Here is a 23,708-nt window from a genome sequence, read left to right on the forward strand (position 1 = left end):
AAGCTACATGACCTGAAAGTTAGGGAGATACCAAGCCTGCACCATAGACCCATGCAACATTTTGGGTAGAGATGTTTCTCACATCTGGAAGGCTGAAATCAAAGCTGCAAAAAACAATCCTCAATCCTAAAGCAATAACCACCACCAAGTGCTGACTCTAAACACAGAAAAAGGCTTGGGAGGTATAGACCATCACTGGTCCTGGTCAGGGGAAATCATGCAACTATGGTAGAGCAAACACATGAAGGAATTAAGAGAGATAATTTGAACATATGACTAGATCTACAGCATATTACATTTAAAGACACACATGACAACAGAAGTATAGAGAGAAGTGCATTATAACAGGATAAAATGACCAAAGCATTTAAAAGAACTATGGATATGGACACAGCACATTCCAAATATCAAAAAACCCACCTCAACTAAAAAGTTTTATCTCAGTATCATACCACATCATCAATATCTCAATATCATACCACATCTGAACTCTGAACGTCTGGACAGCACCCAGTGCGTTGCTTCCTTAATCTGACTGTTTTGGGCTTTAAAGAAAGAGAACCCACAGAGCTCACTAACATGAACTCACCTGAAGAAAGGGCCATTCATTATCATCCCCCAAAAGAAGAGCTGACAAGAACATCCAAACGTAGCATCCAACTGCGCTTCTGTAGAAACAGCTGTAACTCCCCTTAGACTACACAAAAATGTAATTGTAGTCTTAAAACTGCACAAGACTTCAACTCCCCAGATGAATTTCCTCCCTTTCTGCACTTAACACAGTAACAGGAAGCCACAGGCCTTAAAGACAAACACAAACTATTACCCTGCAGTCACTCATCTTTAAAATCCACCTCCAAATTACTCTGGTTACTCACAGTAATTGCAACTTCAGGAAAAGGACCCCATTCACCACCTCATACACTCACCAGTCCCGTGTCTCCTCAGCTCAGTGCTTGCTCACACGCGAAAGTGCTGCAGCATCCAGCTGTGTGTACTGTGCTGCAGAAGACCCACCTTCAAAACCATGCCATGGAGCTGGAGAGAAGGAATCTTTGACATAGAATCACAGAATCAACCAAATTGGAAAAGACCTTTATGACCATCAAGTCCAACCATTCCCCCAGCATGCAAAGACCATCAACAAACTGAGGGCCTCATATACATGGTTGGTGAACACTTAGTCTTGTAAGAGGACAGTAATGACACATTCTTCACTGTTCTCAAGAACACAAAGCACACCAGTCCCAAATTGTTTACAAATTTAATGACTTCCACAAATCTGCATTTTTCAATACAATGAATTTAAGGTTTTTTTTAAAACTTATTAAAAATTCAGCATCAGAATTCTGCTGATACATCCAGAGCTTCTTTTAAAGAATATTTACAGAACTGTCATGAAAACTCAGACTTAAGCACACTAAAATCTAAGCAGAAAATAGCTTACAATTAAACTGGCAGTAAAGTAATATGGCTTCCTGGCTGATGATCAACAGAAAAGGGGATAAATACTGGTATAAAAAGATTTAGGTTTAAGGTTTGCAGTTTTGCACAAGCACCCCATGGATTAGAAACCACTACACATGAATCTATTAAAACCAGAATCTACACCCTACCTGTAAACACAATAAGAAATATCTTTTCATAACATCATAATTCAATGATTGCTTCACAAAATCTGAGCTTAAAATCCGAGTGCAAATCAATTCACATTAAAGACCTGACATTTCAGTTACTGAATTGATTTAAAAACTGGTGCTGTGACTGTTGTTGAGACTATTTTCTTGCTTTTGCACTTGTTCTTGTGCTTGATCTTGTCTTCCTGTCCATCCCTCCAGCACTCCGAGTAGCCCTTACATCCCCTTCAGGTTCTTCTTCAGCTTTGTTTCTTTTTCCTTTTTGTGGTGCTGTATTTCCATCATTCTCTATTTGCACACAAAAACAAAGTGGATTTGTATCATAAATCAAACATTTTATACAAAATTCAACCCTCAGTTACATTGTTTTTAATGGCAATATCCCCGGTGATCGCATCCCAAAGATTACATCTATGAATTCACCAAGCCAGCTACAAACCCCATATTTGTGCACATCCTTTAAGATATCCTTTAAGATAGATCCCTTAGGACTTACAGCTATTTCGGAAAGTAGGTTAACATTAATGAGAGCACCAAAACCAATTAGCTGCCATTTTAGCTAAAATTCCTTCTACTGATACATAAAACTAAAACATACCCAACACCAAAGGAAAATCCTGCAAAGATAACTATCTAGTAGGTGTTTTATGGTCCAGACAGAGCGGGAAAGTCAAGTTTTAACTGTAAGGAGTAAGCTTAAGGCTCTTTCCAACTCAAATCATTCTATGATTCTATGGTAACATAGATCCCATTCACCTAACTCTTCCTGCTATATTGAAGACCTACTGTCTATCTCCACTAAAACATGGCAGCCTCCAGCAACGTTAAAACTGTGAACATGTTATTGTTGTATCTATAGATAACTGAGCTACACTTAGAAAATGGAGAGGAAATTCTTGCCTCACCTGACTTTAGTTTTTTGGTTGGCAAATCATCTGCTGGCAACCGACGTTTCCTATTGCGAGAAGGGGGAGTTGCCTGGGGTGCAGGGGTAATCTCTTCTCCTTTTCCAGACTGATGATTTCCCTCAGAACCAGCGGATGTCAAACACATCTCCTGAGTTTCTGAAGCTTTGCCATTTTCTGGCAAGTCACCGCTTTTGCAGTGAGAAGCAGAAGTAGCTGCTTCCAATTTGAATTCTACCCTTTTACTCTTATTCCTCAATTGCCTTGTGTTTTCCTGAGATGAGTTATGTTTTAGAGATGTACCTTTATCTTCTTTAAGAATCCTCTTTTGGCCTCTGACTTTGGGCAAGACAGGTTTTTCCCCGAGAGAAGTGGAATTAGTTTCTTTAGATGCTGAAGAAGTTGTTCTCTTTCTGCCCACTCTTGATGGATTTTCTTTTGCAGATGGAGCTGCTTCCACAAGTACACTCTGTTGTTCTTCAGGAGTTTCACTCTTACCCTCTTCTGGCAAAGCCTGAAGTGAGGTGGAACTAACAGCCTGTGTGGTGATTGTTTCCCTGGAGTTCCCTTTTGAAGGATCGATTTTTTCTTGGGAAGTAGAATTCTCCAAAAGCAGCTTTTTTGCTCCCCTATGATTAGTCTGTCTACCGCTTTCTTTTGCTAAGCCCTGTTTTCCCTCAAAAGAAGCAGAACTTGTGGCTTCTAACAAGAGGGCAGTTTCTTTCCTTCTGCTTTTTCTCAGTTGATTTTGTTTTACAGATGAATCAGAAGTTTCTAATGGAACATTTTGATCTTCTTTAGGAGCTTCTTCACTACCATTAAGTGTTGGCAAACCACGTTTTCCTCTAAGAGGAATGTAACCAGCTGTGTGTAATGCCAGAGCAGTTTGTTTCCTTCTGCCCCTTCTCAATGGCTTCTCTTTTGCACAGGACACTGTCTCCAAAGGCATATTTTGCTCTTCACAGGTGCCCTCCTCTTTACCATCAGGTTCTGACAAGCCACACTTTCTCTGGAGAGGAGATGACCTTCTTGCCTCTGCTGCTAGATCAATCTTTTCCCTTTCGTCCCTTGCTGATGCATTTGCTTTTGCCTGCAAAGTTTCATTTCCCAAAGCTGGATTTTGATCTTCTCTTACAGTCATTTTTTTATCATCACCTTCCAGCAACCCACATCTTCTTCTGGTAGAAAGAGATCGAGATGTTTGTGATGCTGCAGCAACCTCTCGTCTTCTCCCTCGTCTCAGTGGAATGTCTTCTGTTGAAGAGGGAGCAGCTTCCAAAGCTGAATCTTGCTCCTTTGTAGAAGCCTCATCCTTACTATGCTCTGCAGTTAATGTTTGTTTTTCCATAAGGGTAGAACAAGCTATTTGTGGAATGGTATCAGCTTGTTTTCTTCTGCTCCTCCTTACTTGTGAAGAAGGATTTTCTGAAGGCTCTTGTAGACTCTCTTTGTCAGTCATTCCTTTGTCATCCTCAGGTAAACTCCTGTTTCCTCCAACTGCTTTGGAACTGGCTTCTTCAAGTTCAAATTTAACTTTTCTACCTCTACCTCTTGTACTTGTCAGTCCACGACTGTGGGCTTGATTCTCTTGCAGGGTTTCAGTTTGCTTTGTGGCTTTTATTCCTTGGTCATTTCTTGTCCGCTTTGGACAACTCGGAGCAAGACTATCACTGTCCACAGCAGGTTCTGGTGTGGCAGTTGGGGTGTTCTGGTCCTTCATGACTTGGTAGGTATTCTTGACACAAACAGAGCCCACAGAATCTTTGAGAGAAGATTCATCCACTTCTGCTTCTGACTTGATTTGGGGAGCAATTAGTTCTAGGTTCTTTACATCTTTGGCAAATTCGTCAGACTTTTTCTCCAAGGAGTCTTTTTTGCCTCTCCTGTTTCTAGCTCTTGTTGTTTCCTTCACTGCACTTCTGTTTGCAGTGACTGACCTTTTGTTTGTCTCTCCAGAAGGCAACTCTGCCTTTAGTTTTTGAGATGCCTCTGTTGTATTTTCCTGAACATTTTCTGTTTCATCTCCCTTAGATGCTTTCATCTCATTTTTGGTGGGTTCAGTATCAGCTTCAGCTGAAGTTTCCTCAGTTTTCTGAATGGTTTGTATATTTTCAAGTGCCATCCCACCAATGTCTGCTTTTACTTCAGTCGAGTGCTTTCCAGCACTTCTTAAAGACTTCACTCTTGTCTCTGGCATCTTTATTTCAAGTTTAGTTCCATTTTCAGATTCTTCTGCCGTGGCAGCCTCAGTATCTTTGACAAAAGTCTCTTCTCTTTGTAGCATCTTTTCTGATGGGTCTTTACGGAGTTTCCTTGTTGTCCTGTGAAGGGTCTCTGAAGCAGCTTGTTGAACTTGGTCATTTCTAGCTCTTCTTCCTCTTTTAGGTGGAATCACTGGTTCTGGGCTTGCTACTTTTCTTACTCCTCTAACTCTGCTCCTAGGTGACAGAAGCACTTCTTCACTGTCTTCTACACCACCTTCATTAGATTTGTTTTCAGTTTCTTTTAAACCTGTTTGCAGTTGACAGTTTTCATTTTCAGCACTACTAGATGCACTTCCTGTCTTTATGATTGGACCATCTTCAGTTTCCACTATGCCACTGACGCCACACTCCTGCAAAGTCTGTGTCTCTTCTTGCAGCACAGAAGAATCTTTATCACAAGTCTCGGGATTCTCACTTGGATGTTTTAACTCCTTTTGGTCTTTCCTTTTACCTCTTCTGGGTCTTTGAGTAGCTCCATGGAGTTCCACAGATGAAACAATGTCAACTTTTTCCTGCTCAGGAGGCTCTGAAACAGTTTCTTCTTGTATATTAAGGTTGGTTCTCCTTCCTCTTCCTTCATTTTCAGCTTCCATCTCCTCTTGGGTGCTCTTTTTTTCCACACTTTGCAATTCTTTTAAATTCAATTCCCTTTTGCAGTGCTCTGCTGAAGCAGGATGTACTGCCTTCCTTGGTCTGCCCCTTCTTCTCTGGGTAGACTGGCCTGCACTAGCTGATTCCTTCTGCTGGGAATCTTCACCTTGTGAAATATTTCCTTTGTCTTCTAAACCAGGTTTTGTTCCGCATTCAAAGTTTTTACATAGAAAAAAGCACAAACATTAAACATTACTACATTACTACACCTGATCAAAGATCTGTGAGTTTTGATACTAAGAACAGTTCCCTAAATCATCTTGCTTAAACAAATTACATGTATTATTCTTCATTAAAAAATAAATACAGATTTTAACCAATTCCTAAGACAAACGCCAGGCTTCTGACCAACTTGGTTCATTTGACAGGCAGCATTCCTAGGTTTAAGCTGTGCTCTTCAAAGTCTTTTCAAAGAAAGATAATTTTAAGTGGAGACCCTCACATCAGGTTTTTCACTGGTATGTAAAGAGAAGCCAATGTTACCACATCGACAAACTACTACACTGTTACTTCTTACAGCACCTGGTGTCTGTTAGTGATGACTGCACAAATTCCTTGAGCTATGGCCCCTTCACGCTACGTATTCTGGAGTTTCTAAAACATATGTTAAAACTTTCTAACAACATGTATTAACTTCTATATCCATTATTCCTCTGGTTAAAAATTTGCACTTACCACATTTACTAGTGGAAGCAGGACAAAAAGGTGCAGCATCTTCTTGCTTGGAATCCATAGCTTTTACTGATCTGACCTAAGGAAATAAACGTTGAGCAATAAATGCATGTCTGAAAGGACAACAAATACTGGAGCCAACCAATACAAAATCAGTGTATAGAAATACCTGAAATCTTACTTTTCTCTAAAAATTAAATAAGTTTTATAACTGTATCTATGTATATATATGATATTTGCAAATAAATCTATCAATACTGGCCATCTAAGCCACTGTAACAGTTTTTAAAGTGAAAGGTAACAAACACTTTGCAGAGTTAAAAAAATCATTAATAAAATGCCTGACAAGTGTCTAATTGAATGGTCAAAAGGAATTTGAGGTATCGAGGCCAAATGATTTGAGTGGTCTGTAGTGGTTCTCCACTGATGAGCATGAAGTCCAGTGACACGCAGCATTTTACCTATGGATCTTCCCTGTGAGGGTGGTGAGGAGCTGGCACAGGGTGCCCAGAGAAGCTGTGGCTGCCCCATCCCTGGCAGTGCTCAAGGCCAGGTTGGACACAGGGGCTTGGAGCAAGCTGCTCTAGTGGAAGGTGTCCCTGCCTGTGGCAGGGGTTGGAACTGGAGGAGCTTTAAGGTCCCTTCAAACACAAACCATTCCATGGTTCTATGATCTTGGGATGAATGCAAAAATGAATACTAAAAATTCACAAATGACCAGTAATGAAGCTGTGAATTCCAAGGTCAGAATGGTGACCCAGAGCAACCTCAGTAACTACTTACACAGGGTTCCTTCAAAGAAAATGCATATTAACACAAACATCATATACATATATATATATATATATGTCTATAAAATAGGCATCCATTCCAGAAGCAGTGAATGAAAGACTTAGGGACATAGAGAGCAATTTACTGGCCATGTGGTAAAATGCTTTGTCAAAAGCTTTGGATGGGAAAAGAAAAAGCAAACTTAAAATTTAATCTATAGAGTATGAAGCAAACCAACCAACCATATCCCTTGCTATGAAAAGGATGGTTGAGAAAGAATTTGATGATAGTTTTTAAGCAATTTAAAAGGTGCTTTAAGCACAATAGGAACAAATGACCAGAAAGAAAAAAAAAGACAGTGTTCAAATTCAAATTTGTAATAAGCTGTGTTTTCTAGCAGAGGGTATCCACCTGGACAAAGCTGCCAAGGAACCAAGACTGCCATCCTTACAGTTCTCAAGTCAACATGGGATACTTTTCTAGAAGGTTGTTTTGCCTCCAGCGGTTATGGGCATAACATATTTGAAGTGCTGTAACATACAAGATGTGACACTAGGAGGCCTAAGAATTCATTTCAACCACAGGTTTCAAAGTCTAAAAGCATTCCCTCCAAAAGCTAAAGAAGGTATTTTACCTCAGTTTCCTCTGGTGCATCAAACATCTCCATAACTCCAGCATAGTCCACTTCAGAGTCGGAGCATTTTTGCCTGGGCTCTGCCATAAGCCTTTGCAGGCCCACAAAATCATCAACTGGTTGATACTTCTCTTTTGGAGTCTTCACTAGTCTACTAATATCAAACACATCTTCTGTGGGTTCAGCTTTGTCCTTCGGTGTCTTGAAAATGCGGCTGATCCCAATCATGTCTTCTACTGGTTGATATTTCACCTTTGGAGTTTTCTTGGTTAAAGTAACTGCTTCCCTGTTTTGCACTGGAGCCTTCAGCAATCTGTTAAAGGCACTTTTATCTGTAACAGGTTCCAGCTCTTGCTGTGGGGTCTTCATGAGCAACTTAATGTCGGACAGGACCTCAACTGGCTCTGGCTTCTGCTGTGGGGTCCTCAGGAGCTGCTTGATGCCTGACAGGACCTCAACTGGCTCTGACTGTTGCTTTGGTGTCCTCAGGAGCTGCCTGATGCCTGACAAAGCCTCTACAGGCTCCGGCTTCTGTTTTGGGGTCTTCATGAGCTGCTTGATGCCTGACAAAGCCTCTACAGGCTCCACCTTCTGTTTTGGGGTCTTCATGAGCTGCTTGATGCCTGACAAAGCCTCTACAGGCTCCACCTTCTGTTTTGGGGTCTTCATGAGCTGCCTGATGCCTGACAAAGCCTCTACAGGCTCCACCTTCTGTTTTGGGGTCCTCGTGAGCTGTCTGATGCCTGACAAAGCCTCCACAGCCTGCAACTTACGCTTTGGAGTTCTCATGAGCTGCGTGACGCCTGACAGGACTTCAACTGGCTCCGACTTTTGCTCTGGTGTCCTCAGGTGCTGCTTAATGCCTGATAAAGGTTCTAGAGGCTCTGACTCCTGCTTTGGGGTCTTCATGAGCTGCCTGATGCCCGATAAAGGTTCTACAGGCTCTGACTTCAGCTTTGGGGTCTTCATGAGCTGCCTAATGCCTGATAAAGATTCTACAGGTTCTGACTTCTGCTTCGGGGTCCTCAGGAGATGCTTGATTCCCGACAAGGCCTCTACAGGCTCCAACTTCTGCTTTGGAGTTCTCATGAGGTGCTTGATGCCTGATAAAGCCTCTACAGGCTCCGGCTTCTGCTTCGGGGTCTTCATGAGCTGCCTGATGCCCGATAAGGCCTCAACAGGTTCTGACCTTTGCTCTGGGGTCTTTAACAGCTGCTTGACACCTGACACGACCTCAACTGGCTCCAACTTCCGCTTTGGAGTCCTCCTTCTACTTCCTGATTTCACCCGAGATGTTTGTTTTTCTGGAGTTGCTGACAAACTATTCCCACCAGTACTTTCTTCCAGCACAGCATTTCTTTTTTCAGGAGTTTTTGTAGCTATTGCATCAAATACAGACTTCAGAGGTGATTCCTCTCTCAAAAAGTGACAGATGCCTGGACTATCTTGTTTGTGTTCTGAAGTATCTGAACTATTTAACGGTGACACCATCATCTCTCCTGAAATAAGTAGACGTATGTAATTTGGAAAGAGAATTAAACAGAAAACCCAAGCATTGTAATACTGTATAACTGAGTAAAACTGAATTTATCAGCTAGAGCCTTCTACAAATCAAAAATTATCAGCAACAACTGATTTGCAACTAGCACACATTTAAAAGTGACTATCAAAACTGGGATACTTTTTCTTATTTAATCTGATATAAAACTTAGTTCTCTGTTGTCCCTAAAACTTCTGGTGGTACAAGATTTTCATTGCAATTCCCTTTGTGTTTTGAAGCAAAGACTGTGTTTTTGAAGCAACTGAGAAAGTTGGGGCTGTTCAGCCTGGAGAAGAGAAGGCTGCGTGGAGACCTCAGAGCAGCTTCCAGTGTCTGAAGAGGGGGTATAGGGATGCTGGGGATGGACTATTCATTAGGGGCTGTAGTGATAGGACATGGGGTAACAAGTTAAAACTTAAACAGGGGAAGTTTAGATTGGATCTAAGGAAGAAATTCTTTACTGAGAGGGTGGTGAGGCACTGGAATGCGTTGCCCAAGGAAGCTGTGAATGCTCCATCCCTGGTGGTGTTCAAGGCCAGGCTGGACAAAGCCTAGAGTGGCATGGTTTAGCGTGAGGTGTCCCTGCCCGTGGCAAGGGGGTTGGAACTGGATGAGCTTAAGGTTCTTTCCAGCCCTAACTGTTCTATGATTCTATGGAAGATTATTAGCAAAAGATGTACTACAAAGTACCATCTTGATTCAACTCTTTCCAATATGACCCTTTAAATAGACCTTTTTCTCCAAGACTGAACAATAACCTCTCCTTACCGTGAAATTTTGTCACTGGATTTAGATGTAGACAACTGGCCAAGAACATGCCATGCTTCAGCCCAAGATTTACCTGAGGCAATACTTCCACATTTTGCAGTTTCAATTGGAATGAATAGGAAAATAATACCTACTAAAAAATTAACTGGATCTGCAAAAATGTCTTTTAATACATGATAAAAGTCAATGGTTCTTTTTATGGGTTGAAAGATGCTTCATCCCAATATATCAACTCTACCTAGGCTGTGACCGCTATTCCATAATATACCTAAACTGTCCCTTGCTTTTCAAATAACAAACATACCAGTTTCTTCAGGAGTGTGCAGCTCAGAAAGATCCACTGCAGCACATGTTGGTGTGAAATCCATCTTCTGAACAGCAGCCAAAGGTAACATTTTTCCACTCAGATTTTCTGGAGTTCTAAACATCTCAGCCATTCCTACAAATGAGATTTAAAGAAATGAGCATTTGCTTTAACAAGAGAAGGATGCAGCTGGCAGAGTGAGCAACAGGCTTTAAGAAGTTACCTGTAAAGCTTTCGTCCATATTCACGTTTAGCTTCAAGATAGGATTTTTCATCACTTTAGGGACACGTCCACTTGTTCTTACTGTGGTGGAATAAGCTCTACCTACAACTATTGTAGCAGGTGACTCTGCATGTCCTGTGCTAAAATGACCTCTTATTTTATTTTCTGGAGTCTGCAGAGGGTAAAGAGAAAGGAAAAAAACAAAGGTTAGTAAAGGAAGATCCCTTTTAAATAAAACCTACATTTCTTATGGTGAAAAAGCTATCAACACCCATTTCACATCATAATAAAAGCTCAGAAGCTTCTAGTTTCTGTAGCAAAACACCTACAAGTTGTTTTGTGGTTATGCAAAAACAAACAAAGAGAATTTAAAAAGAATACCTTTGGTGACCGGGTTGTCTTCTTTAGGAGTCTTCGTTTTCGGACATTCTTTTTAACAGCCTTTGCCTGTGGTCTTGCAACACCTGATTTTACCACTTCTGCCCAAGATTTTGCCACTAGAAAGGAAAAGAGAAATAAGCACTTGAATTCTCAGCTGTATAAATGGAAGTTCACAATTATTTCTTTATGATTCCAATGTATTTACTGCTCTTGGGCACAGGAAAGTGGTGGTGTCACCTGACAGCAGCTATATCTAATGTGTTCTGTGAAAATGCCCCAATTTCAGCCTGAGGTTTAACAAGTGTCCAAATACCCAGTGTAGCTTTACACAACAAAACAAGTTTCATGCAGTGTCAAAAAGATGTTAGATCCTAGAACCAAATGCTGACCCAATTCCATCCTCACTGGTTTTGTAAGGAAATAATTTTTTCCCAATAAACACTTGCCATGAGACTTTAAGTCTCTTTTATTATTATATCTTTACTTGTCCCTGGTGGGACATGAGATTTAACATCAGGAAAATGGCTTCTAAGTGAAACATATCCAGCTTTTCTTTCACCACCTTCCCAAAGAACATCGTAGTCAGGAGACTATTTATTTATATTGCTTACAGCATTTAGACCTACACAGGCTTTCCATAATCTTTTTTATATCACCTTTTCCTTGTAACATACACCAGAAATTCCCAAAGCAAGATTACATTTATCACGGCATCATTCTGTCCAAAGCAGAGGAATTGGGGAATTAGTTAGAGCCGTGTAATAAAAGAGGTTGTAAGTTGATGGCACATCTGCCTTGTTTGCTTCAGAAATAGGTTATGAGAAGACAGGGATCTTATAAAAGAAACTTATTTTTTTAAGTAGAGGTAGAAAGGGGAATGCTGTTCCTCACAATTATTATTCTTTTGTCAGAATTGCTGTGCAAATTGGGGAAAGTCTGTAAATAAGAAGCACGTTCATAAGGTGTCATTGATAGGGTGTTCGGGATACAGACACAGCCTGCAAGAAATTACCTGAAAAAGCATTGGAAACACAGTTTTATTTTGGATACTAAGCAAACATCCTCAATTTTCAAGAACTCTGGTGGTCTATTCATATTGCAAAACAAATTGCAGATGAAAACCCACTCTACACATTACAGAGAGGTGGGGAAAAATGGTGTCACTGAAATTTGTGAAATACTCTCTGTGATGTCTTCTTTAAAGACAAAGTTTCAAAAGCCACAGCTCCTATATCATAATGTTTCCAGTGCTTTAACCATGCCAAGTGCAAGGTCCTACACCTGGGTCGGAGCAATCCCAGGCACAGCTACAGGTTGGGCAGAGAAGAGATTCAGAGCAGCCCTGCAGAGAAGGACTTGGGGGTGTTGGTCCATGAGAAAATGAACATGAGCCGGCTGCAGTGTGCGCTCGCAGCCCAGAAAGCAACCGTATCCTGGGCTGCATCAAGAGGAGCGTGACCAGCAGGTCCAAGGAGGTGATCCTGCCCCTCTGATCTCATGAGACCTCCCTTGGAGCATTGTGTGCAGTTCTGGTGTCCTCAACATCAAAAGGACATGGAACTGTTGGAACAAGTCCAGAGGAGGCCACGAGGATGATCAGGGGCTGGAGCACCTCCTGTATGGAGCCAGGCTGAGAAAGTTGGGGCTGTTCAGCCTGGAGAAGAGAAGGCTGCGTGGAGACCTCACAGCAGCCTTCCAGTATCTGAAGGGGGGTTATAAGGATGCTGGGGATGGACTCTTCATCAGGGACTGTAGTGACAGGACAAGGGGTAACGGGTTCAAACTTAAACAGGAGAAGTTTAGATTGGATCTAAGGAAGAAATTCTTTACTGAGAGGGTGGTGAGGCACTGGAATGGGTTGCCCAGGGAGGTTGTGAATGCTCCATTGCTGGCAGTGTTCAAGGCCAGGTTGGATGAGGCCTAGAGTGGCATGGTTTAGTGTGGGGTGTCCCTGCCCATGGCAGGGGGGTTGGAACTGGATGATCTTAAGGTCCTTTCCAACCCTAACTATTCTATGATTCTATAAAAACTACTTAAAACCAGTGACATTCAAATTCAAATGCTTTAACTTCAAATTTTCAGGTTAACACCCAGTTATCATCCTATTCACTTATTATATCTGTTATATACCACTACAAACATTTTAGTCCCGTCCATAGACAAAGGTTTGAACTGTGTATAAAAAAAGGCACCAGCAAAATGAACTAAATCTAGACTATTATGAAATGCATGTTTTCAAATCAAAATTGATGTAATTATAGAATCATAGAATCACAGATTGGGTTGGAAGGGACCTTAAGATCATCAAATTGCAACTCCCTGCCACGGGAAGGGCCACCTTCCACTAGAGCAGGTTGCTTCAAACCTCGTCCAGCCTGGCCTTGAACACTTCCAGGGATGCGGCATTTACCACTTCTTTGACACAAATTGATTTAGTTCAACACTACTTGAAGGACTTGAAGGATCACTATTGCAAGTAACCTTGCAATAAAGAACCTTAATTCTTGCATTTTTCGACTTCTGAACATTAAGATTTGTGCTTTGATATTTACTTCAGTAATTTAATATGAGAAAATGTAACACTTTGCAATTCACAGTTTCCAACATGTCCAACAACCCTCAGCAGCTATGCCAAGCATTTGGTGGCCTCTGCAGAACAAATTAGGCCAATTTCTGTTTTGTTCCTGCATTTTAAAACATTAAAATGAATATTAAGGATTAACTGCTGAAACAAACCTAATAGATTGGCACTGGAGGCACCACTTCTTCTTTTTGCATTGAAAACCGCTACAGCCCCACTTCTACTCTTCATGGAAGTGACCTTCAGAGCAAGTTGGGCATTTCTGGTTAGTTTGTTAGGTGTAGCCATTAAAAAGGGTTTATCATTTTGGTTAATGAGAGAAGATTTAGGTGTTTTCACTAAGGCACCATCTTCCTTCTCTGTATTCATGTCTTCTCCAACAGCATCTCTCTCTTCTGCAATCGGTAGTGGTGCCATGATGTGAGAAACAGAGAAACGGCCCTTTTTGTAAGGTGCTGGAGAGCCTGGAGGCAGTTTAGGTGTTGCCCTCCCAGAGGAAGGGGACGAGGCACTTGGGGACTTCTGAGCTGGCTGATTTTTTGGTGACAATTTTTCTTTCTGCAAATGTTCAGGAAGTTCCTGGTAGGGAAAAAATAAATACGTACAGATCAAATGTTATCGCATGTAGCTGGACTTCAAGCACTCATCTACACCTCTGACAGGTAAGTACAATAGTATAAAGTATCAGATCATTTGCTAAAGTCTTAAATACCTTTTAAGTGTTCCAAGACACGTGCAAATTCAATTGCATAAATTACCTGAGTTTATTGTTCTGCTTTACTCGACAGTCCTGCTCACCTCACGTACACCTCACACATTGTAACTAGCTTAAAACACAGTAAATGTTTCCCAGCTTTTAGCCAAGCCACATGGCAGGAGCTTGCAGAGTTGGACAACAAAAAACTGTTCTGTTTGTTGCTATTTGCGGTAAACTGGAGCCTGCAGACACTCAAACACTTCTGCTAAGCACAGACACACAGAAATGTACTCCTGCATATGCAGAGAATCAGACTGATTTGGGTTGGAAGGCAGTTTAAAATCATCCGGTTCCAACCCCTGTCACGGGCCGGTACAACTTCCACTAGACAAGGTGGCACCAAACCCCAATTCAACCTTGCCTTGAACACTGCCAGGGATGGGGCAGCCACAGCTTCTCCGGGCACCCTGTGCCAGCGCCTCAGCACCCTCACAGGGAAGAGCTTCTGCCTAAGATCTATCCTGAACTTCTCCCATTTAAGCTTAAACTCATCACCCCTTGTCCTATTGCTAGAGTATGAGAATGTCTGATAGTGTGCAAGGTGAATGCATACACACCTCCTGGGTAAAGACAGGTAGATATAAAAGGCAAACTGAGCCCTTTCCTACAGTGGAGAAGTTAAACTAATGCTGATTAAAGTTTGCTGGTTTCAAATACTTTTTTAACTTGCAATTAAAGTTTGCATATCCCAACATGCATCTAAAAAGTTTCACTACTGCTTGTTAGTTAATTTTTAGAAGTCCTAGAACTTATCCTCTGTTTGTATTAAGTGGCTCAGCAACTTGATTAGTCTTAAGCTTTACCTGGACTGCAAAGGGCTTCAGTCCCTGAGCCTTTTTGAGGACAGCACGTGGTGAGGTTCCGAAGGGCAGGCTCAGCCGAGCAGGAATGGCACCTCTTTTAAGGGGTGAGTTGGGAGGCAAGCTTTTATCAAAAAGCTCTGGGCTCAGGTGACCACCAAAAGACACTCTCTTTCTTTTTCCTAGAGGCTGAAGTAACACTTCACTACTTTTCCTCTTCGGAGACATCTTTGTTGTCTTGCCTAAAAAGAACAAGTGAAAACAGATCTAAGAATCCCAGCCTGGTTTGGGTTGGAAGTAACCTTAAAGCTCATCCAGTTCCAACCCCTGCCACAAGCAGGGACACATTTCATGAGAGCAGCTTGCTCCAAGCCCCTGTGTCCAACCTGGCCTTGAACACTGCCAGGGATGGGGCAGCCACAGCTTCTCTGGGCACCCTGGGCCAGCGCCTCAGCACCCTCATGGGGAAGACTCCAAATGAACATTTTTACCCGCATAAAAAACCAGTACTTCCTCATGCATTTTTAAGTTGAAACAAATCAGATGGTAATTTATCTTAAAGAGAAACCGATACAGTGGAGCAAACTTATATAGACATTATTGTGTACTTTGATGACCAATTATAGCATGATAAATATTTTAGAAGCAATATGTCAGCAAGGGGGGGTTCTACATTTTACATTAGTAAGAAGATGCTCATATAAATGCTAGGAAGAGAATTTCTCAGTTACAAACCCAACCAGTGAGGGATTAAACAGGTTTACCTGATTCTTCTCCAGCCAACAGGTCAGAAATATTAATTTCTGAGACAGCTTCAGTGTCTTTCAGTAGACCAGTGCCTCCAGAAGATCTCCTCTTTGATGACAATCTACGAGGTCTTGTTACTCCAGGATCTTCCAAACCTTGCTGCTGGTGATCCTCCTTGGTGGCCAGCTCTTCTTTCATTCCACTGTCTTTTCTGTCTGTAGGTTTATCGTGATGCTCTAGAGGGGCATTTGTCTCTAATGGTTTCACAGTGAGCAGCCCAGAGCTTCTTGGCCTACCCCTTTTTCTGCCAGAGCCACATTTGTGACTAGCAGGAGATGCCAGCTCTGATGTGAACTCTGCTGAAGCCAGTGTGTCCAAATGGACACTTTTGTTTGATAATTCTTGACTTTCCCTGTTATTTGTTCTGGGACTCCTGGAAGTAGAACAGGCAGGAGGTTCCAAATGTCCCTCTTTTGAGTTCACAACGTTTGCCTGGTCACAGATCTCTTTCAGCACTTCAGCAGGTTTTCCTGGTATATGCTGTTTACTGCTTCGTCTTTGTTTCAAACACTTATTTTCTGCCAAAGGCAGTTGTTTGAGGCTGTCACTTATGGACAGTGAATCTTTAACCTGAGTTTCAGCTGCAACTCCTGACAGAGACCTACATTTCAGGGACACACGCCGCCGAGGTGTTGGAGTATCAGTGATTACAGAATTCATTCCACTACTTTCTCTGGCAGGTGACACAAAATTAGACCGAGGACTCTTCCTTCTGGATGCTGGTGTAGACAGAACATAGTGATCAACTTCAGACACATTTGTGGTGTTACCTGGTTGTGCTCGTTTATCCGAGGCTGTTGCAGAGCTGTGGATTTTCATTTCACCTGTATAATCCAAGCGTTCTATAGAGCACTGCTTCAGTGAAAACACTGCATTTCCATCCTTTTCCTGACTGGGTTTGGTTGTAACTCCAGTACTTCCAGACTTCCCTGCTGTACTTGGCTCCTTACAGTCCTGTAAGTGGCTTCTTTCACCAGTATCTCTTGACACCTTTGAAATGGATGTTCGAGGACTTTTGATAAACTTCTTCTTGGTAGCACTTCTGACAGCTGAGGCATGGTTAAACTCTGAAGTGACCACATCTTGCTTGATTTCTAGCTTACATTCTTCAATACTTTCACTTCTGCCTCTCTCTTGTTCTTTAGACAGGTTTCCAAGATCAGAAACAGAAACACAACCTGACAATGAAATCTGAGTGCTTGGCTCTAAAGGAGCACTCTTCCTATCTCCTTTTGCAGCTTCTTGAGTTGCATTTCCCCCAGGAAGAGGTTTTTTCACTTTAATCTCATTTTTCAGCTTTTCATAGAGTTTACTAAAGGGAGACACTGGATTCTCGTTTTTAGCAGACTCATCTATTCTGTGTGAAGATTTGGGTGTTTGTACTTTGACGGGTAAAGCCTTGGAAATATTTTCCTCTGTACTTTGTTTATTTTCATTGGCATCTTTTCCTTTGCACTCAGCATTATCTGAAAAGAAAGTAAAGCAAAACATAAAGTAACAGAGATGGAGAGTTACTTAAAAATTGCAGAACTATAAATACAAGTTCCATAAATATGGATAAAGATACCTTCCTTTCCTCTACCAAGATAGTCAACAGGGTCCAGGATACAGTACTGTAAATAAAGCTGTGTTAACAGTAACATTTTCTCTCGTAATAGAAGCATTAGTATCTCAATGTTCACTTTAAGTTGTAATCTGGAATTTATCCCTTATTCAGGTAAGACACTTGATGTTTCAGACTTTTGTTTTTCTTTGGAATCAATGGCTTGTATCCACCTTTCAGGGCTGCAAAAAAAAACCTATGAGCATAGAATTAAACCTCCACTTAGGTCAACTTGCCACAATTCAGCCTGGTTTTTGTTCTGCATTTAAATAGGCACCATACTGCTTGAACTATGGCGATGCTTCTGTAGGGTAAAGACAGGCTATAAAGCAGAGCTGCCTCAGATGAGACATAGCAAGTGACAGCATGTGCCCTATGATCTATAAACTGCAGCCAAGGAAGTCTGAGGTAGCATACTTCACTTTGTGTTTTCTGTGAGCAAGGAGTATATGCAAGCTTAGTGTTCATCTGATAAGAGGGGACTTTTCAGTGTATAGAATATCAGGCTAGTTTGGGTTGGAAGGGAGCTTTTAAAGCTGATCCAGCTCCAACCCCCTACCACAGGCAGGGACACCTTCCACTAGAGCAGCTTGCTCCAAGCCCCTGTGTCCAACCTGGCCTTGAACACTGCCAGGGATGGGGCAGCCACAGCTTCTCTGGGCACCCTGTGCCAGCGTCTCAGCACCCTCACAGGAAAGAACTTCTGCCAAAGAGCTCATCTCAGTCTCCCCTCTGGCAGGTTAAAGCCATTCCCCTTGGCCTGTCCCTACGGACCCTTGTCCAAAGCCCCTCTCCAGGTTCCCTGGAGCCCCTTTAGGCACTGAAGCTGCTCTAAGGTCTCCCCTTCAGGAGCCTTCTCTTCTTTCAGCTGAACCAGCCCAGCTTTCTCAGCCTGGCTCCAGAGCAGAGCTGCTCCAGCCCTTGCAGCATCTCTGTGGCCTCCTCTGGACTCGCTCCAACAGCTCCACTTCCTTCTTAAGTGGTTTTTTTAAAGCACAAAAAGCTGAGATCTATACAATAAGACCGTGTGGGGTGTCCCTGCCCATGGCAGGCGGGTTGGAACTAGATGATCTCAAGGTCCTTTCCAACCCTAACTATTCTATGATTCTATGATCTAGTTCTCAACACTACTTTACGTCAGCATGAACGCCTGCTGACCTACTGCTGATACATGTTGACTTTTCTTAGTTATGATGGGAAAGAATACATATAAAGGTGAAAGTATGGACTTTGACACACAAGGAAAAGCCTCTCAATTAACTTCCAGGAAGGCAGAAAAGGAGTGAGGGAAGAAGACATGTGAAAGAACAGGAAGTCTGATCTTCCTATGAAAGCTTTTATCCAGCTGTAGATAAACGCATCAGTAAGTTTTTTTTACTAAGCGGACAAGCTGTTCCCTTAAAGTTAATGGAACAACAAAGCAAAGACTTGTATCATAGCAGAGTGTTGGTGAACCTGTTGCCCAACTCCTGTGAATACAGATGTGCTCATAACCACCCACTGCAATGGAACACCTTGAAGTAACCTGTGCTTTCTGCATTAGAACAGTCATTTGTCACAATTAAATACAACTTGTCTGTAGATAAATAGCTTCCATGTAACAAACTTTCTATCTTCCCATGAAAATCAGCACTACTTAAGACAAAAAGGATGGGAAGGCAAAGTCTTGGCATTTAACCAGTCTATGGTCTACAACCACACAGACTTGGAAGTTTTAAATGATTTTTACTGGGTCTACATGAAACAGCTATTCAGATATTTGAATTAGCAAAACTAACCCTTCCTACATATCCCCAAAATTATTTCTGGTTAAGTAAGAATACATGAAACAATGCAATATTTAGCTCAAAAGGTATCCAGCTGTATTCCAGGCAAGAAAACGGCAAGTTAAATTTTCACCAAAGGTGGGTTTGCCATGTTGTATTTGTTTGATGCCACTGACGAGTAAAATGTAATAGGCAACTGTTTCACATACCAGTTTCAACTGACATCGCATTGCATGTGCAGAGCTGGCATAGAGTTAAGAATTCCCTTCTTAACGCTAATTTTCATAAACTCAATTTGCACAAATCACTAAGTAAAATATATGGGTTTTGACAATTTCAAGCAAACTGTTACCGCTCATTTGTCAGGATGCAGTTAAACTGTTTGGTTTGTGTGTTGGTAAATCACAGCATCTAAGTATAAAGAAATAGTACACTGACAAAGCAAGGTATACGGTGTTTAGATTGAAAAGTCTTACAATACATTCCTTTTGCTCTTTTCAACCTTGTTTTTTCCTCTTATGCTGAAAGTAAATGCAGTGAAGGGGGAAGAAAAAAGCAAAGCCTCCATAAAACAGGTACCAACCTGAAGCATGAAGGCTTTTAGATCCTGAAGTTTGTAATTCCACTTCTGCCACCTGCTGAACATGAAGAACCTGTAAATTTGTACAATATTACAGCAGAGCAACAGTTTACAGCTTAGCTTTCAACTGCACATTGAAACACAAGACATTTATAAACCTTTATGCATTATTTACTGCTTAAAAATATTCAAGTGAAATCCTAGAGTATTCCAAAATTTCAGAACATTTAAGGCCCTACAGAGCAAGAGTTTAAATCTTGTTTCATCATTCATTCAAATTTGAAATTCATTCAAATGATAAAACATGCTTCAAAAGCAGCTGAAGAAGAACAATATATAGAAGCATACTTGTACCTCACCTTCCTACCAGACCTAGTGGAAGTTTTTAACTTAAATAAGAGAACTACAGCACAAACCAAACATCTTTCAATAGCCACCGTGGTCACAAACTAGCACTATCCCTTTAAAGGGGAAAACTTTGCTGAGAAGAAAAAAGAAGAAACTAATGAAAATAAGTTATTAAAAGATAGTTTGATATTCATAAATTCTAACAGTATGTTAGTGGCACAAGCACATAGAACAGATTATTTTGGAAGGAAAGTATGCTCATGCCCTACGGCAAACTTCCTTATGGATATCCAGTGCCTACAGTGCACTTCCTGCATCCCATCCTCTCTTTGGAAAAGCTAAGGATGGATATTTAATAGTTTACCTATATTAGTAACAACATAGAGTATGAAATATCTATTACCAGAAAACTTACAAGTCTGAAATTAATAAAGCATTAATTTTTAAAACATAAGTATTTACCTGAAAGTTTATTTGTATTTTCAAACAGAAAAATAGTTTACGGCTGAACAATTATTCTTAATAAGCAAACAGAACAAGGCTACTAATACACTAATACTAATACTACCAATACTAATACAAATGTACTTGTTAACAAACAACCCCACAGAATTACCTGCAGTGTCTCATCTTTTGGAGACCGGGAACGCCTCTTTCTTGGAGTTGCTTGCAGAGGATATTCAAATCTGGAAGAGATATTTTAAAAGACAACCTTTTTTTAATCCAATAGCTGATGACAAAATTGCCATTGTTAAGATAAATGACCTGGCAATAGCTGGCTGCTTCCAACAACACACATATATCAGTTTTAGAAGCTTTAACTGCATCAAAATGCTCCTTAACTTTTCCCCCAAAACTGACTACCTTTGATACAAAATCAGAATGTCTCTAGACAATTCTACCTTTATTGGTTTAGCTTTACGTAATATAAAGGTGATTAAAACATATCTCTAAGCAATCCTGCCTTCTGAAGAAGGTCTATAAATCTTTATAAAAATAGGAAATAAACTGGATTAACTTCTGTTCCTTAAGATGCTAAAAGGACATTCTCATTTTTCCCACTTCTCTACAGCCATCTTCTGTATCTAAGAAAACTGGGGCTGTTCAGCCTGGAGAACAGAAGCTGCATGGAGAAATCAGAGCAGCTTCCAGTACCTGAAGGCTCCTACAAGGATGCTGGAGAGGGACTCTTCATCAGGGACAGTAGCCATAGGATACGGGGTGATGGGTTCAAACAGAAACAGAGGAAGTTTAGGTTGGATATAAGGAAGAAGTTCTTCACTGCGAGGGTGCTGAGGCGCTGGCACAGGGTGCCCAGAGATGCTGTGGCTGCCCCACCCCTGGCAGAGCTCAAGGACAGGTTGGAAGGGGCTTGAAGTAACCTGGTCTAGTGTGAGGCATCCCTGCCCACAGCAGGGGGTTGGAACTAGATGATCTTAAGGCCCTTTCCAACCCAAGCCATTCTATGATTCTATCTTCACCCAGCAGGAAGAGCCTGCAGCCACAAAGCTCTGCACATCGTTTGCCTGCAGAACACATTCTGGGATAGAAGCATAAACAGTTTGTCACTGGCACTTACCTGAAAGACCGATCAATAATGGTTACCACATCACCATGCTTCAGAGTCACAGGCTGCTGGAAACCAGCCCCGTTCAGCTGCGTGGGATTTACTGTACTTAAATTAGTCAATATTGCCTGAAAACAGAACAAACACTTCAGTGACTTGATGAGATGCAACGATGCAAAACATGTGCCATCAGAATATGTGGATCTTACCTCCTTGTTTTCATTTACTTCAATTTTACAATGTTCTTTTGAGACCTGAGGCAATTGGATGCGAATATCACACTCTGTTCTCCTGTGGGTGAAAATACAATTTGAGTTTCAAGATGCATAAAAGACGATAAAATCTGACTGCTATGGAATTAGGTGATTTCCCAACTTTTCAGCTAATAATTGTACAGCAGCATGATACTTTCTTATATTTAGAAGCATGAGGAAAATGAATTCTCAAAGTCTTTCAAGTGTGGTAAAAAATAGCAGCTCACACTTTTGTAACACCAGAAAATCCCTATCAGAAAAAACACATGAAATAGCCAAGTTCTGAAAAAGCTGTTCACAACAAGCCAAAAGAGACACGTCTCCAACAGATACCTGCTGGTTTGAGATTATTTCTCTCCCAACTTACAAGCTGCAGAAGAGCTATTGAATATTTTCAGAAAATACTAGCACGTGCTCTTAAGTTTTCACTTTGGAACTTCTTATTGAGCACTCTCAGAAACAGTGTATTAGGTGGATGCACATTTGATCTCACCACTTCTACGTTCTTAATAGCTGTTAGGAAGTAAAAGCTGTTTCTAAGCATCCAGAATTATTTATTTATCTAAAGTTAATTTCTAATGCTTTTGACATGTTGGGAGGTCTTCAGCAGCAAACACATCAGCTCTCACACCAGAGGCAACATTCATTGAAGTACCTGACACCTCTCACTGGTGCAGCAGGCAGAAATTAATGTTTGTACCATTAAGTATTGTCTGTCTGGGCAGCTCTGCTGAAGCCAAAGAGCAGTATTACAAACACTGAAGTGCTTTCCATAGACTTTCCCTATGGAGCCTGATTCTAGACTGAATAATTACAGTTATTTAAGATATCAGTCAGTAAAGTGCTGACCAGACCTAGTTTAAAAGAAGTAAAAGCATTTTATTTAAAGCCTGTTTATAGTAAGATCATCAAGCCAAGTCTCCACATATACCATTCAGATATATTGATTTTAGCTTTTAATGTAAAATAGGAGAATCAAGCTCAAAACCCTATCTATCATTCAAATGTCAAAAGCCAAAGTGAATTTCAAGACTGGAGGAAGAAGCATAAGTTCTTATTGATTTTTAATATTAAATCTAGATATTGGCTGATAGATTCCATTACTGATATTTTGGAGAACCAAAAAAAAAAGAAGAATAAAAATTGAGAAGAGCACTGCTGTAATGAAGATGGTCAAACAGAAGCCATGTACCTCACTTCATTCATCAGTTATCTGGATACTGCCTCAGGATAAAAGAATACAATCAACTTGCTTGTCAGCTGTTTGTTGCTTTTAATCCCTTCCCCAGATTTCCTTTGGCCAGAAACTTTAAAATACTTCTGGCAAGTAAATGACAAAAAGCAGCAATGAAAATTTGAGTTCAGTTTTCTAGTCTTACAATTAACTTTAGTCCAATTTCACCTTCACTCCCCTGTACATCATTCAAATAAGCAAACATTGATTTTTGCAAATAAGTATTAAAATATATAATCTGCAGGGAAAAATCACTAATATTATTTTGCTGTATGCAAGTACTCAACTAAATCTCACCTTCCAAATAAACAAGAACTTGCAGTGAGTGGAAAACTAATTCCATCAGTCCCATTCCGCTTAATGACAACAATTTTCCCGAAGAGCGTCATCGTCAAACGTAAAGAATATTACCTATAAAGGAACATCAAAATTACCCATCCAAATAGTGTGTTAGATATTTAGGAAAGCAAATCAGTGTCATTATCTTTCTTACTTATGTTCAAGAACCATTTTCCAGTGTACAACATAAGAGCCTCAGTGCTATTTACATGTGCTTGCCTGTGTGGAAAACTGAGAGCTGTCTACCATGAGGCCACTCTAACCACACACAGGGTGGAAGAAACCAGTTCACGTCAACTCAGTTATACCACTTTTACACAGA

The 23,708-nt window shown here is 41.0% G+C and overlaps 1 protein-coding gene across 1 annotated transcript; it reads right to left on the reverse strand.

The window, feature by feature from the left end:
* Positions 1–1,776: 1,776 nt before the first annotated feature.
* Positions 1,777–23,436, reverse strand: MKI67 (marker of proliferation Ki-67; the record flags this gene model as incomplete). The annotated part of the gene is made up of 17 exons (XM_080621115.1): positions 1,777–1,925; positions 2,543–5,587; positions 6,133–6,208; positions 7,535–8,217; positions 8,398–8,605; positions 8,786–9,033; positions 10,147–10,281; positions 10,370–10,541; positions 10,751–10,866; positions 13,487–13,910; positions 14,892–15,130; positions 15,653–17,161; positions 19,648–19,717; positions 20,609–20,678; positions 21,572–21,687; positions 21,769–21,850; positions 23,345–23,436. 17 exons carry the CDS (start codon positions 23,434–23,436, stop codon positions 1,777–1,779), a joined length of 7,434 nt encoding a protein of 2,477 aa, XP_080477241.1.
* Positions 23,437–23,708: the final 272 nt, after the last annotated feature.

This window comes from Psittacula echo, assembly GCF_963264785.1.
Source record: "Psittacula echo genome assembly, chromosome: 6".
Lineage (NCBI taxonomy): Eukaryota > Metazoa > Chordata > Aves > Psittaciformes > Psittacidae > Psittacula > Psittacula echo.